Source organism: Globicephala melas, chromosome 20 (genome assembly GCF_963455315.2).
Source record: "Globicephala melas chromosome 20, mGloMel1.2, whole genome shotgun sequence".
NCBI classification, from domain to species: domain Eukaryota; kingdom Metazoa; phylum Chordata; class Mammalia; order Artiodactyla; family Delphinidae; genus Globicephala; species Globicephala melas.
Genome location: NC_083333.1, coordinates 41584749 through 41600319, shown reverse-complemented (window position 1 = coordinate 41600319; position 15571 = coordinate 41584749). Strand labels below are relative to the sequence as shown.

General features: G+C 46.7%; 1 protein-coding gene across 9 annotated transcripts in view; it reads right to left on the bottom strand.

The window, feature by feature from the left end:
- Positions 1-15571, bottom strand: part of MED24 (mediator complex subunit 24) — a 39447-nt gene that overhangs the window by 15403 nt on the left and 8473 nt on the right. For 5 of the 9 annotated variants that reach the window (XM_060290891.2, XM_060290890.2, XM_060290897.2 and 2 more), the window contains exons 2-4: positions 9070-9806; positions 8466-8676; positions 8295-8377 (exon numbers count right to left, since the gene is read on the bottom strand). In XM_060290891.2, the coding sequence (XP_060146874.1) occupies positions 8295-8377; positions 8466-8595 (213 nt within the window). In that variant the 5' untranslated portion in view covers positions 8596-8676; positions 9070-9806. The remainder of the gene's footprint in view (positions 1-8294; positions 8378-8465; positions 8677-9069; positions 9807-15571) is intronic. The other 4 variants (XM_060290893.1, XM_060290892.2, XM_060290894.2 and 1 more) reach the window with 3 other exon arrangements.

Genomic DNA, 15571 nt, shown 5'->3' with positions numbered 1-15571 from the left:
ATATGTTTCCCTAGAACCTAGTCTGGGGCCTACCACATAGTAGGACTGCTTTGGTTTGATGAATTCTAGTAACTAGCATTCTGAAAAAATTTTTACCGTAACACAAATTTCTATTAGCAAAACCTATTATCACCATTATAAGATTGGAGATGTAGTTCAAAAGAAATAATCTGTCCTGAATGAAATCAAACCTAACAGAGAGCTTTTAAGTTGTCATATTTTTAAAAAATAATTATAGTGGGCTTCCCTGGTGGCGCAGTGGTTGAGAGTCCGCCTGCCGATGCAGGGGACACGGGTTCGTGCCCCGGTCCGGGAAGATCCCACATGCCGCAGAGCGGCTGGGCCCGTGAGCCATGGCCGCTGAGCCTGCGCGTTCGGAGCCTGTGCTCCGCAACGGAAGAGGCCACAACAGTGAGAGGCCCGCGTACCGCAAAAAAAAAAAAAATTATAGCATGCTGATCAAATATGAATAATACTATAGAAAATAGTTACAACTCTATACTCAAAATCAGTGGCAAAATATACCAAAATAAAAAGCAGAATACAATGCCAGAAACTGTCAGGATAATCATCTGCCTCATAGGTTGTCTTCACTAGAGGAAAAGAAATTTCCAAAGATTTAAGAAGAAAGCTAGGGCTTCCCTGGTGGCGCAGTGGTTAAGAATCCGCCTGTCAATGCAGGGGACACGGGTTCGAGCCCTGGTCCAGGAAGATCTCACATGCCACGGAGCAACTAAGCCCGTGCGCCACAACAACTGAGCCTACGCTCTAGAGCCCGCGAGCCACAACTACTGAAGCCCGCGAGCCACAACTACTGAAGCCTGTGCACCTAGAGCCCGTGCTCCGCGGCAAGAGAAGCCACTGCAATGAGAAGCCTGTGCATCGCAAGGAAGAGCAGCCCCCACTCGCCGCAACTAGAGAAAGCCTGTGCGCAAACAACGAAGACCGGACGCAGCCAAAAATAATAAATAAATTTTTTAAAAAAAAGAAGAAAGCTAAGTCACCCTCAGTGACTCAGTATGGCAAATTTTACATGCTTGGCAATGCCTTCCATGTATGATTTCTCCCTCACATGAACAGGCTGCTCTCTGTTCAGACATTTTTTAACCAGTATTCTTGGATAAAGAGGAGCAAAACACACAGAGGACTTAAATACACAATTAGTGTTTAGTGCCACTCTCAGCGGGTCACGCTGTGAAGCACTAGCTGGTGTCTGACAGGGACCAGAAAGTTGGGAGCCTGCCTGGCAGGATGACCATAGCATTCCAGGCGAGTGTTTGTTTATTAATAACTGATGTCCCCATAGCAAGAGCTTGGAAGTGAACCGAACCTTGCTGGATACCAACCTGAAGGGGGAGCTGCATGTTTCCACTAGAAACTGACCCCAAACTACCACAAGAGAAAGCCCCAATTCTGTATGTTCTAAGGGATGTTGTCAGTTACTATGAATTTATTGTCTCCAAATTCAGAATTGTGTTCAGTGAATTTCTGCTAACAGTATCGATAAAGCCCTCTACTCTAAAGACCTAAAAATACTTTCCACATGGTGAACTGTTTTTCACAGCAGGACTTATAACTTATCTCAGTCCTACTATATCTATCAACGTAGAAGCTCTGAACTACCACCAGCCCCCAAGGCTGGAGCCCATTGACGCAGCCCAGTGCACACCTGGCCAGCCCAGAGAGACCCTGCAGCTGCTCTCTAATCCCCCTTCTCTTCTTCATATTCGACGCCTTCAACTACTCCTAAGGGCTCTCTACACGCACAGCACTGGACCAAAGAGCCTCTTGACTCCGAAGGAAGAATAAATTACTAATTTTGCACAGCACTTTGCAAGTCATGGAGGTCTTGCATATATATTTATTTCTCACTCACTGGTACTTCAGCCTCTTCCTCTCTCTTGCCTTTGCCACCAGTTTACACATCTCAAGATTCTTCTCTTTTTAAAAGAAACTCCCGCAGACCCTATACTTCCAATTAACCACCACGCTCTCTTCACAGTCATAGGAGTTCTCTACACTCTACCTCCCCACCTTCCATTCACAATGCGACCCACTCCAATCACTTCTGTCCTTCCCACCACATGAAATCTCTCATGAAGCTCATCAACAAACTTGTTAAACCCCATGGATACTTCTCAGTTCTGATCTCGCTGACCTCTCAGCAGCATCTCACACCAGGAAACACCTCCTCATCCTTTGGTCCTCTCCTCCCTGGGCTTTTCTTTTTTTTTGGCCACGTCTTGAGGCATGCTGAATCTTAGTTCCCCAACCAGGGATCGAACCCCCGGCCCCTGCATTGGAAGCACGGCGTCTTAACCACTGGACTGCCAGGGAAGTCCCCCCTGGGTTTTTCTTGATACCACACTCCCTTGTTTTCCTTCTCTCCTCACTGGCCCCCTTCTTTTCAGACTCCTATGAGGAATTCTCTTCCTATGTGTGTTCCTTAAATGTGACTGGTTCCTTAGAAACATGGTTTGGGTCACTTCTTTGCTCCCTCTGCACGCTCTCTCTGGGTAAATCTCACCCATGCCCATACCTTCAATTACCACCTGCGGCTGACAACTCCTAAACCGTAGCTCCAGCCCTGACCTCTCCTCCTGAGTCCCAGACATCGATGTTCTACTGCCTACTGAGTGTCTTCTCTTTGACAGCCCACACAGGCGCTTTCCACGAAACAAGGCCAGAATCAAACAAGGCATCTCCACCCCTCATCTGCAATGCTAACAACAGTCCTGCTCTTCTCCCACCGTCTCCTTACGATCCCATCAGCCATCCGGATGTCCAAACCAGACACCTAGACACTGGCCTTGACTTCTTCCTCTCGCTCACACCTTTCATCCAGCTAATCACCAAGTCCCCGCAATGCCACTTCCTAATTTGTTCTTGAATTCACCTTTTTTTTTTTCTGCTGCCACTTCTCAAGTTTATGCTGGTATCGTCTCTTACCTGAATCCCTGCAACAGCCGAAATCAGGGGCTGGAAAACAACAGCTCGCGAGCCAAATCCGGCTCATCACCTTTTTTGTAAATAAAGCTGCATCAGGACACAGCCATGTCCACTTACTTCTATATCGCCTACACGCTATAGGCCTGCTAACAGAGACCATACAGCCTGCTAAGCTGAAAGCATTTATTATCTGGTCCTTTACAGAAAAATTGTCTCCCTGCTTTCTGTCTTACCTCCCTCCAACTCATTCTTCAAACTGCAATCAGAGTGATCTTTCTAAAATTGATCCACAAATCCACAAAGTCAAGGAAACCCCAATCAAAATGCAAAAGGTCTTTTTAAGGAACTTAAGTCTAAAATCTGTCTGGAAAAGAAAATGCCTGAAAATAGCCAAGAAATTTTTGAAAAATAAAACAACTAAGGGAACACTTCCCTAACAAGATATCAAACATACTATAAAGGTATAGTAATTAAAACAGTAAAGTACTGGTACAAGAAAAGACAAATATGTCAATGATATATACTAGAATGTCAAGAAATAGACCCTAGTCTATAAGAGAATTTAAGATATGACAAAGAATGGCCTATTCAATAAAGGCAGTTGAGCCAACTGTCCATCTATTTGGAAAAATAAATAAATTTGGATCTCTTCCTCACACCAGAATAAGTTTTAAATGGATTAAACAAAGTGAAGTGTTGGCAGAAATTAAAGACTATATTCTGATCCTTGGAGCAGGGAAGCCCTTATGCAAGACAAAAGCCATATAGAGGAAAAAATGGTTAAACCTGACAACAAATACATATTTAAAATTCTGGGGAGGGACCTCCCTGGTGGTCCAATGGTCAAGAATCCGCCTTCCGATGCAGGGGACGCAGGTTCGATCCCTGGTTGGGGAACTAAGATCCCAAATACTGCAGGGCAACCAAGGCCGTGCGCTATAGAGCCCGTAAGCCTGAACTAGAGAGAAGTCCATGCCCACAATGAAGATCCTGTGTGCCGCAACTAAGATCCGATGCAGCCAAATAAATAAATATTTTAAAAGTTAATAATAAAATAAAATTCCGGGGAATTCCCTGGTAGTCCAGTGGTTAGGACTCCATGCTTTCACTGCCGAGGGCCTGGGTTCAATGCCTGGTTGGGGAACTAAGATCCTGCGAGGCACACTGTGCAGCCTAAATAAATAAATAAATAAATAGAATTCTGCATGCTAGAAAAATAAAATGATAAAGTAAGAAAGTGATAGAAAATTTAAAACATAAAAATCAGACAATGATTACAAGACAGAATACACTAAAAGACTGAAAAATCAGTAAGAATTCTTGGAGTGATGAAACTGTTCTAAATGTGGTGATGGTTGCACAATTCTAAAGATACTAAAAACCAGTGAATCGCACACCTTAAATGGGTAAGCTGCATGGTATGTGATTTATATCTCAAATAAAGCTGTTACTAAAAAATTTAAGAAAACAAACTAATGACAGAAAAATGGGCAAATGATATTCATAAGTAATTCATACAATATACACAGAGAGCCAATAAACATGAAAAAATACGCTCAATATCACAATCATGGAAATACATCTTATAACATGTTGTAATTTTTTGCCTCTCTAGAAAATAATCTTAACAGATTCAACCTTGGCAAAGGTGTGGGGAAACACTATCAAGCACTATGGGGCAGGTGTAAACTGATACAATCCTTTTTTTGAGGGCAATCTGCAGGATCTACTATAATTTAGTATGTGTGCACTCTTCAAATCAGCAATTCCATTTCTAGCTATCTATCCTAGGGAAATAGTCCCAGATATGCAGAGGCAAGTACAAGAATGTTCAGTAAAACATTGACTATAACAGTAAAAAATTTAAAACAACTTAAATTACACTACATATGGAACACTAGGCAGCAGTGAAAAAGAAAAAGGTAGGGACTTCCCTGGTGGCACAGGGGTTAAGAATCTGCCTGCCAATGCAGGGGACATGGGTTTGATCCCTGGCCCAGGAAGATTCCACATGCCACAGAGCAACTAAGCCCATGTGCCACAACTACTGAGCCTGTGCTCTAGAGCCCGCGCACCACAACTACTGAAGCCTGTGCACCTAGAGCCCGTGCTCCACGACGAGAAGCCACCACAGTTGAGGAGCCCATGCACCGCAACAAAGAGTAGCCCCCACTCGCCACAACTAGAGAAAGCCCGCACCCAGCAATGAAGACCCAATGCAGCCAAAAATAAATAAATAAAAAATAAATAAATTTATTTTAAAAAAAGAACAAGGTAGATGAATATGTGCCAACACAGAAAGCAGACTTGATGCCAAGAGGAAAAAGGAAGCATAAGAACCATGAGCCAGCTGAGGAATACCACTCAGCAATTTTTTTTTTTAAGATTTATTATTTATATTTATTTTTGGCTGCGTCGGGTCTTAGTTGCGGCACACGGGATCCTTGTTGAGGCATGCAAGATCTTTTGCTGCAGGTGTGCGTGCTTCTCTCTACTTGAGGCATGCAGGTTTTCTCTTTAGTTGTGGCGCACAGGCTCCAGGGTGCGTGGGCTCTGTAGTAGTTGTGGCATGCAGGTTCCAGAGTGTGGACTCTGTAGTTTGCGGCACGCAGGCTCTCTAGTTGAGGCATGCGAGCTCAGTAGTTGTGGCATGCGGGCTTAGTTGCCCCACAGCTTGTGGGATCTTAGTTCCCTGACCAGGGATCAAACCTGTGTCCCCTGCATTGTAAGGTGGATTCTTTACTGCTGGACCACCAAGGAAGTCCCTACTCAGCCATTTAAAAAAAGAATGAAGGCTTCCCTGGTGGCACAGTGGTTAAGAATCCGCCTGCCAATGCAGGGGACACGGGTTTGAGCAACCAAGCCCGTGAGCCACAACTACTGAGCCTGCGCCCTAGAGCCCGCGAGCCACAACTGCTGAGCCCGTGTGCCACAACTACTGAAGCTCGCACGCCTAGAGCCCGTGCTCTGCAACAAGAGAAGCCACTGCAATGAGAAGCCCGCGCACCGCAATGAAGAGTAACCCCCACTCGCTGCAACTAGAGAAAGCCTGAACACAGCTACAAAGACCCAACACAGCCAAAAATAAATAAATAAATAAATAAATTTTTATAAACACACACACACAAAGCATCCCATTGCTTTAAAAAAAAAAAAGAGTAAAAAAGGCAAATGACATCTTAGTATTTTAAAAACAGTTTTGACCTCACAGATCCCCAGGGCCTCCTGGACCATATTTTGATAACTGCTGGGTTAGCACTTCAAGGAGGAGAATGGTTTAGAGAGAAAGACAGAGGTTAGGTCATAAGTGACCTGTGGGTGATGCTAAGGAGTTTGGACTTTACCTTAGGGTGATGAATAATCATTTAAAGGGTTTTAAGTGGAGGAATAGTGTGATAGGATTTATATATATATATATATATACTACTTAACGTGCAATAAAACATACAGCTTTTAAGATTAATTCATTGAGTTTTAGTAATTGTGTATACCCATGTCACTAACTTCCAAAATAAGATACAGAATGTTTCCATTCTCCCAGAAAGTTTCCTTGTACCCTTTTCTAGTCCATCTTTCCTTTTCTATTCCACTAAATGTTTTCTATCACCATAGATAACTATTGCCTATATTTGGATTTCATAGAAATGGACTCATATAGTATAAACTCTTAACGCTATCTTTTTTTATTTAACATAAATGTTGCTGAGCTTTATGTTGTGTATGTCAGTAGTTCATTCTTTTTTTTAAAATTAATTAATTTATTTATTTTTGGCTGCGTTGGGTCTTCGTTGCTGCGCGTGGGCTTTCTTTAGTTGGGGCGAGTGGGAACTACTCTTGGTTGTGGTGTGGTGGCTTCTCTTGTTGCAGAGCATGGGCCCTGGGTGCACGGGCTTCAGTAGTTGTGGCACATGGGCTCAGTAGTTGTGGTTTGCGGGCTCTAGAGCACAGGCTCAGTAGTTGTGGTGCACAGGCTTAGTTGCTCCGTGGCATGTGGGATCTTCCTGGACCAGGGCTTGAAGCCGTGTCCTCTGCACTGGCAGGTGGATTCTTAACCACTGTACCACCAGGGAAGCCCCCCTTTTTTACTCTTATTCTCTCACAATTGTACAGTGGAATGTCCCAGAGGCTCCATGACATGTGATTACACTATGTAATTAAATGTGTCAACAATTAGAATATCTATATAACTTAGTAATGGATATTTACCAAATGACCAATTCACAATTTATAAAATCAGGCATGGGTAAAAGATCTATTCAAAGCGCAAGAGAGAGACCAATGGATTTTAATGTAACAGAGTATTAAAAGTTCATTGATGTGATTTCACATCACCTATTGAACTTTAGTGGAATGTCAAAGAATATCTACATTTATCTGAAAGGCTTATTAAAATGTTCTTCCCTTTTCAAACTAAATACCTGATGTGTGAGCCCAGATTTCCTTCATATATTTCAGCTGAAACAGCCTACTGCAACAACTGAATGCAGAAGCAGCTATGAGAATTCAGCTGTATTCTATTAAGTCAAAGTTAAAGAGATTTGCAAAAATGTAAAACAATGCCAGCTTCCTAATTTTTTTGTTTGTTTTGTAAAATATGGTTATTTTTCATTAAAATTTTACTTATATTAATATATAATGGGTTTACTTTTTATTATTTTTAAATACATAGTTTTTACATTTCTCAGCTTTCATTTTTAAAGTGGTAAATATGAATAGATACAATCTAAACAAAAGCTCTGTAGGAGACTCAATTTTTAAGAATACAAAATGTCCTGAGACCAAAACTGCTACTCTAGCCATACCACATTATTTTCAGTTCCTAAACATCATGTGATGTTTGTCTCCCAGCCGTTGCATATGCTTTTCTCTCTGCTTTGTACACACTCATCAATCTGCCTGGCTAACTCCCACTCAACACTCACGTCTTGGTTTAAACATCACTTCCTACCTGGTTGCTCAAACTGGATTAGGTATCCCTCCTATGTACTCCCATAGTACTCTGTCCGAGCCTATATCATAGTCCCATTCTGTGACTGACTGCTTATTTACATGACTGTATTACCCACTATATTCCTTGAGTGCTTGGATTAGACCTTGTTCACAGCTAAATCCCCAGAGCCTATGGCACCGTCTGGCACATACAAGCATCTGTGAATATTTCCTGATAGAATAAGTTAACGTAATATTCATCATAACCAATGAAGTACTATTATTTTCATAAGAAAACTGAGGCTCAGAGAAATGATGTGTTCAAACAAATTCACCTAGAAAGTGTGAGCTGACAACTGTATTCCAAGTCTTTTACCTTCAAACCCTCATTCTCTGGCATAGGTGGAAGAGTTTACCTGGGAACTAATGGCATACTTCAGGTAGGACAGGATGAGAGGATTGGGGGAAGGTCCAATCATGGCCTGCTCCAGTAGTGCTTCTGCAAGGGGAATAACAAAGGAAGACTGAGCGGTTACAACAATTTTGGGTTTAGCCCTCCCATCCTTCCTTCCTACTTCACTTGAGACCTGCTAGGTTGAGAATGTCCCAGGTGGCTCCTTTGGGAAAGAATTTCTTCATGTTGATTGCCCACTGGTAGTCACTCCATCGCTCCTTCCAAGCTTGCAGAATGGCTTGCTTCAGGTTCACCACCTTCATGATTTTACTCTTAGGAGGCGGGGCCCGTGGCGGTCAGCCTTGAGGTGGGAGAAGTCGAGCTAGAGAAGGGGCTAGGGGATTCTGAGGAAAAGAACGGGGGGCAGGGGTGCAGCACAGAGTTGAATGGAGAAGATACAGGATGATTAAAGGGAGGCAGAACAAAAATGCGGAAAAGGAGAAAGGAGAAAGGGGAAAAGTAGGGATCCTGTCAGGCTTTTCCCTCCTGAATCAACTTTCTCTAAACTGGAGCGCTAAGAAGAGGGTGTCAAATGGGCTTAATACGAAGAATAAATGGGTACCAAGGGGTTAAGCCAGTTCCGGTTGCCTAAATACGCCCTTAGCTCTGGCTGCGTCCCTCAGCCACTACCATTCCAAATCCAGATTCCCCCCCCGCATTCCCTCCACCTTCCCCAACCCTAAAACTATAATTCCCTCTTTCCTTTTCATCCACCACCTCCCCAAATTTAAGCCTACCGGATAATCCAGTCCTAGATCCTAGGTACCGCCATTTTGGCACTTATCAAAGAGCTAATTTTCTATTGGCTGGGAGTAACAAACATGAACCAGTAGGAATGCAGCAAGAGACCGCTCATGCCACGATGTCTTCTGGGAGTTGTAGTTCCTTGGACTCCGCTAGCGAGGACGCTAAGCGAGGAACCCAAGAGACGAAGCTCGTCAGCTCGCATTGTTTCTCTCCTTTAGGAAAAGACTACTAGGAGCTGAGGCATCCCAAAGACTCGGGGGGCTTAGGGAGAAAGGCTCTCGAAAGGTCTCCCTTTTATCAGGCATCGTCCAGTGACGTCACTATCGACCGAGCATTTAAATCACTTTCCGACACCCTTCCATTACCCGTAGTTAGTAGGCACACCAAAGGTGTGGTATACGTTCAGCAATAGGTTTTCTCTTTCCTGGCCTCCTTTTGTTCTCCTAAACCCCTGGATCTTCCTGAGTTCTTCTCATTTCCACACCTGTATTCCAGAAGTGACACTGAGTCTCTGTCAGTTGTACACACCTCACCCACTACTTGACCCCCAAATCTGGAAGTCCTCTCAGAATCTCTTGGCCCAGAATACTGCTTGACTACAGGGAGACATAAGGAGGAAACTGAGGTTTAGGATATAGAAAATAAGGAAAGTTTGAGAAACTGTTACAGTCAAGAGGACCTAAGGAGACACGATGACTAAATGTAACTTGATATCCTGAATGTGATCCTGAAACAGAAGAACATTAGGTGAAAACTAAGCAATCTGAATAAAGCGTGGACTTTCGTTAATAAAAATGTATCAGTATTGGTTCATTAATTGTAACATGAACCATACTAATGTAAGAGGTTAAAGGTGGGGGGTTGGGTGTGGGGTACATAAGGACCCTCTACTATCTTCAATTTTTTTCCTATAAATCTAAAACTATTCTTTAAAGAAATGTTTATTAAAACCAATATAATGTCTCGCTTTATCCTATGGACCCATATCGTAGATAATTATGTCCAGTGTTTGGGGTATTAGCCCTTCTTCCTCCCTTCCCTGCAGTGAGAAGCCAAAAGCAAATGCTACCCACCTCTGACTCCAACATCTGGGCCTCATCTGAGCTTCCCTATACACAGGCCTCATCCCTGTCCTGTCCCGTGGACAGGTCATCGCTAACATTTACAACCAGAACAATATGGAAGCCTCCAGCCAGTGTCCTGCTACCCCTATTTTCAGCCCCCCATCCCATACTGTGAGGAGCCTCATATTCCCATCCATGAGTCCAAGCTCCATCCATATTTCCCAATAACCATGCTTTGGTCATACTTTCAGTGGCAAAATCAGTTCTCAGAGGGATGACTCTGGAAGAGCAGTCCACTAAGGCCCTGGAAGCAAACATGAGGCCCTCAGGGCAGAGAATCACAGGATCCTGGGTATCTGGAGCATAGTCTAAACAGGGAGACAAGAACTCCTGTTCTGAAGAGGAGAGTGCACCTGGAGGAGAGCCAGATCACATCCCTCTAAGGTCATGACTGCCTATGGCCTTCCTCCATCCCCATAACCCACCCACAACCCCTTCCATTCTGCTCCCTTTAGTGCCTGCCCAAGTGACACCACGGGGAAATTATGTTTATACAAAACAGCTGCTAAATATGTGTAGCCAAAGCTTCCAAAGCAGGAAGGAGGGAGAACCCAGACTCCTCACACTTAACCTCCAAACTCGCCCCCCCACACACACACACATATACTGGAGACAGCCACAGACCCTTTTTCTCAGCAGTCCCTCACATATCTGGCTCCCCTTCTTCTCCCAGGCCCCTCACTCTACCTTTGCCTCTTCCCTCCTCTCATCTCTTTGCTGTTACTGCAGCTTAGGGCTCCCCACCTTGACCCATCCCTGAATCCTGCAGCTCCTTTCCCATCCATCAGAGCCCAAACTGCCCTCTTGGAGAAAAACTGTCAACTTTGTTACTGCTCCTGACTTAGTAGGTATTTGGTCCAGTCCACATGGGAGTGGAGAACGTTTGGGCCCTGAGGATAGTGATAGTCTGAACTCAAATCATCCCCTTCTGGGCTTCCCTGGTGGCGCAGTGGTTGAGAGTCCGCCTGCCGATGCAGGGGACGCGGGTTCGTGCCCCGGTCCGGGAGGATCCCACATGCCGCGAAGCGGCTGGGCCTGTGAGCTATGGCCGCTGAGCCTGTGTGTCTGGAGCCTGTGCTCTGCAACGGGAGAGGCCCGCGTACCGCAAAAAAAAAAAAAAAAAATCATCCCCTTCTTTCAGGAAGCTGGCAGATCTCCGGGGGGCGCCTCCTCCCCACTTTACAGTGGCAGGGAGGTGGCTTCTGTGGTGAGACAGTCTGCCTTCCCTATCCCCCACCTGTCACCAGCAGCCCTTTCTCTTGGTTTGGCAGGGTTTCCCCAAGGACTGGACTCCTAAGGGTGTAAAAGAACTCCCTTATTATTATTTTTATTATTATTATTTTTTTGGCCATGCCGCATGGCTTGTGGGATCTTAGTTCCCCAACTAGGGATTGAACCTGGGCCCTTGGCAGTGAAAGTGTGGAGTCCTAACCACTGGACCACCAGGGAATTCCCTAAAAGGGCTTCCTTAGTTCTGGGCAAGGGCTATTTCCAATTTCTCTACTTTGGCCTGACGCTCTAGTCTGTCAATTTCAGAGACAGCCTTTCTGTACACCACTGCTCCCCTTCAGCCCAGAATAGCTTCCTAGGACTCACAAGCTCTTGGCTTGCCCTCCACAAGGACAGGACTCCATGATAATACTCCTGTGGATGAGAGAAGAGATGCCAACATCCCCTTTGTGTGTAGAAGGAAACCCGCCCCACACACAGCCCCTCTTACATATTCCACTTTCCTTGGCTATCCTTTCCTTCTCCCTCAGCACTGATCCAGACTGGGCTCCCACTTCTGCTCTCTTAGCCCTGAGCCCCAAGCTTTTCATCTTGTTGCCTGGTCTGCCTGGGGAAGGGGTCTGGCTGGAGAAGAGGGGCAGATAGAAGCCAGCCAGGCAGAGTGACATGGCGACACTGGAGCAGTAGCAGAAAAGGAACTAGGTCAGAGTGAGGACTTGGGGTGGAGTAAGAGGCTGTGAGGAATTGGGGTTTTGGTAACCAAGGACATGGAAACATTCCTCACCTAGGCTGTAAAGAAGTATAAGGAAAAGTGGCAAGTCTAGACCCAGAAACACTGAAATACTTGGTAAGCGTACAAGCACAAAGGGTTTCATCTTCCCTTCTCTCTATAGGGTAACTGACTCGTGTCCCCTCCTCTAACTGGAACATTTTCCTTTGGATGCTTGCCTGGGTCCCCCCACTAAGGGGAGTTAATTGGCAGCAGGTGGGTGGGAAAGAAAGAGAGTTGTTCCCACACACTCATACACAGCTGGCTCCAAACCAGTTCCCTCCCCCCACCAGTCCCCACCTCAGAATCCCTGCTCTCTGTCTATCTGGGGAAGAGGAAGATGGGGGAGAAGGCTACGAGGTAGTTCCAGGGACAGCTCCTGGATGCCCACAGTTCCATCTCTGTCTTCCCACTGCCCCCAGGAAAGGTCCAGAAAGAGACAAGCCAGGACAGTGAAAGGCAGAATTTGAACCAGTCCTTGGAGTTGTTTCCTCCCTAACACCCTGAAGGATGCCTTCCCTCTCCACACCCTCCAGCGCGGAGAAAAGAGTGCTGTGATCCTGAATCCTGGACAGGCCAGCTGCTCCTTCCTCCGGGCCCTGAGAGCCACTCTGTACTCTTGGCCTCCACATCAACCTGTCCCATCTCTCCTTTAACTGAAGGGGGAGGGCTGCAGTGTGGTAGGTAAAGGAGACTGCCCCATACCCCTCCCCTCCTCTCTCCTCCTGCCAAAGCAGGACGAAGGGGATCCACACGGCAGAGAGACCAGAAGCTGGGCACATTTAGGGAATCCAATACCTGGCATGTATTAAATGTTCAAAAAAAAGTGTCAAATGAATGAATAAAAGTAGGAGAAACTCTGAAAGACAACCTGGAGAAGGTGTCAGCTTGGTTTTCCATTTCTATCCTCAGATACCAAACGCAAGGCTCAGCCAGGCCCGAGTCCCTTCGCTGATTCTTTTTTGTGACCCATAACCAGGGCACGTGATGGGACAAATGTGGTCGATAGGGGGGCATTAAGTGGCCACTTTACTCTTAGCAGGACAATTGTTTGCTAATTTCCCAGTCTCTCATCTCTGCCAGCCACTTAATCCCCAATTCCCATAAACTGACCCCCCTTTCTTTCCTCCATTTCCACCATCTTTTCTTGATTAAAAAATTGGTAAGAGGGAGAAATACCTGGGTTTTAAGTTCTCTTAGTTGGTGATACCTCAGTTTCCTCTGCTTTCCAGAGTCTTTCCAGAACTCCCCAATAAGTGGGGCTGTGTCTGCAGAGTCAAGGGGTGTCTGCTGGACACCTCATCACTTGCTGACATCACTCAGAGCCCAGGAGGTCAAGATGAGATGGGGAGAGGAATTACTGAGGCCCAGGCCACTGAGCTAGTTCCAGGACAGGCTGGCAGAGGGCTTGTCCCCTGTTCCCCCAAACTGTTTGGGGCTTCTTGGCAGGGGTGGAGAATGCTGTGTGGGGTCTTGGCTTCCAGGCTTTTGGGGAAGCTATTCAGAAAGCAATCTGGATCCCCTGGCTTCTAGGGGTGGGACCCTTGAGAAATCTTGGGGTGCTTCCTAGCAACAGTCTGGGAGGGAGAGAAGGAAAGAGAAGGAAGAGAGGGAGGGGCCTGGGCATAGCTATTCCAATGGGAGCCCAGAGAACAGGCTGTTCTTGCTGCCTCCTTGGCAACCAAAGTCTAAGAGGGAGGGGGCCGTCAGATGTATCCCCTTGCGGGGTCTCTATCCATCCTCACTCATGCCCCACCATTCTGTTCTCCCCTTGGACTCAGCGCTGAAGCAGGGGTGGCGGGGATGGTCGGAGCATCCCGGTAGAGGTTTCATGGCAAGGAGGGAACATGAGTTGGGGATGAAATGACCATGAGGCGAGCTATAAGCTTCAAGAAATGGGGGTAGGCAGGGTGAGTGCGGTGGGAACGGGAGTGATGCAACACAGGGCCAGGGGCTATAAGCACAGACTTGGGCTGGATCCTGGCATCTGGCAAGATGCCTGCTTTGGAGGCAGTATGCCCTTCACTTTGTCCTTGCCCAGGTCTGTTACCAGCCCACATCTGGAGCCAAGGAAAGGGAGAGAGGTAAGGAGAAGATAAGAATGGTGAACTTTCATCTTTGAGTTCAAGGTGCTCACTCTGGCCCTGGGGAAAAAAGATGGATCAGGAGACACTTCATTTTCTATGGCTCTGGGTCTAGGATTTCAAAAAGTCTCCCTCATCCAATAACTTTAGGGCCTTTCATCAAAAAGATGTGGTGGGGGGCTTCCCTGATGGCGCAGTGTTGAGAGTCTGCCTGCCGATGCAGGGGACACGGGTACGTGCCCCGGTCCGGGAAGATCTCACATGCCGCGGAGCGGCTAGGCCCGTGAGCCATGGCCACTGAGCCTGCGCGTCCGCGTCCGGAGCCTGTGCTCCACAATGGGAGAGGCCATAACAGTGGGAGGCCCGCATACCACAAAAAAAAAAAAAAAAAAAAAGATGTGGTGGGGAAGCCAGAATGGAGGGGAGACAAAAACCATAGCACTTTCACCTTCTCACTCTGGACTCCATCACCCTGCCCTACCTAATCCAGATTGCTGCTAGACCTCTCCACTGCCTCCTGCTTCTGGCTGATGGATGCAGAGGACACATGCACCTCATCTCATAAATGTATCTTATGTACTGAGATTATGTACTGCCTAACTCCTTGGGCAGCCCAATCCCAAGGGACTATCTCCATACATGGTACAGCCTGCACCCTAAGCACTGCACACCGCGGCCCTGCCCTGCGCCACCCCCACCCCCCCACCCCCACCCCCCACCCCGCCAATCAGCCAAACCCGATCACTGAGGAGGTGGCATTGATTGGCAGACAGCCACCATCACTGCACCTCCCCCTGCATGCTGCCCTGACCCTGCGTGATCAGCTTCCTGCCCCATATTGCAGCTGTTGCATGTCCACCGTGAGCCCAGGCTGAACCCACAGGTTCATTTACTGCATGCTGACACTGCACACTGCAGCCCCAATTCCCCACTGCAGGCTCCCTTCCCCCACTGCAAACCCCTAATCACCACCACTCCACTCTGCATCCCATGCAATTCTCATCCCCTTGATTCCAGGGGGTCCCAAGAGAGTCACTCTCGCCTCTCCCATGCATTGCAAACCCCAATACCCCCTAAAAGAAGTGGTTCCAACAGAGCTGAGGATGCAGGTGGCTGAGACTAAGAAGACCAAGGGCAGGGCTCCCCTGGTGGCGCAGTGGTTGAGAGTCCGCCTGCTGATGCAGGGGACACGGGTTCGTGCCCCAGTCCCGGAAGATCCCACATGCCCTGAAGCGAGAGGCCCGCATACCGCAAAAAAAAAAAAAAAAAGAAGAAGACCAAGGGC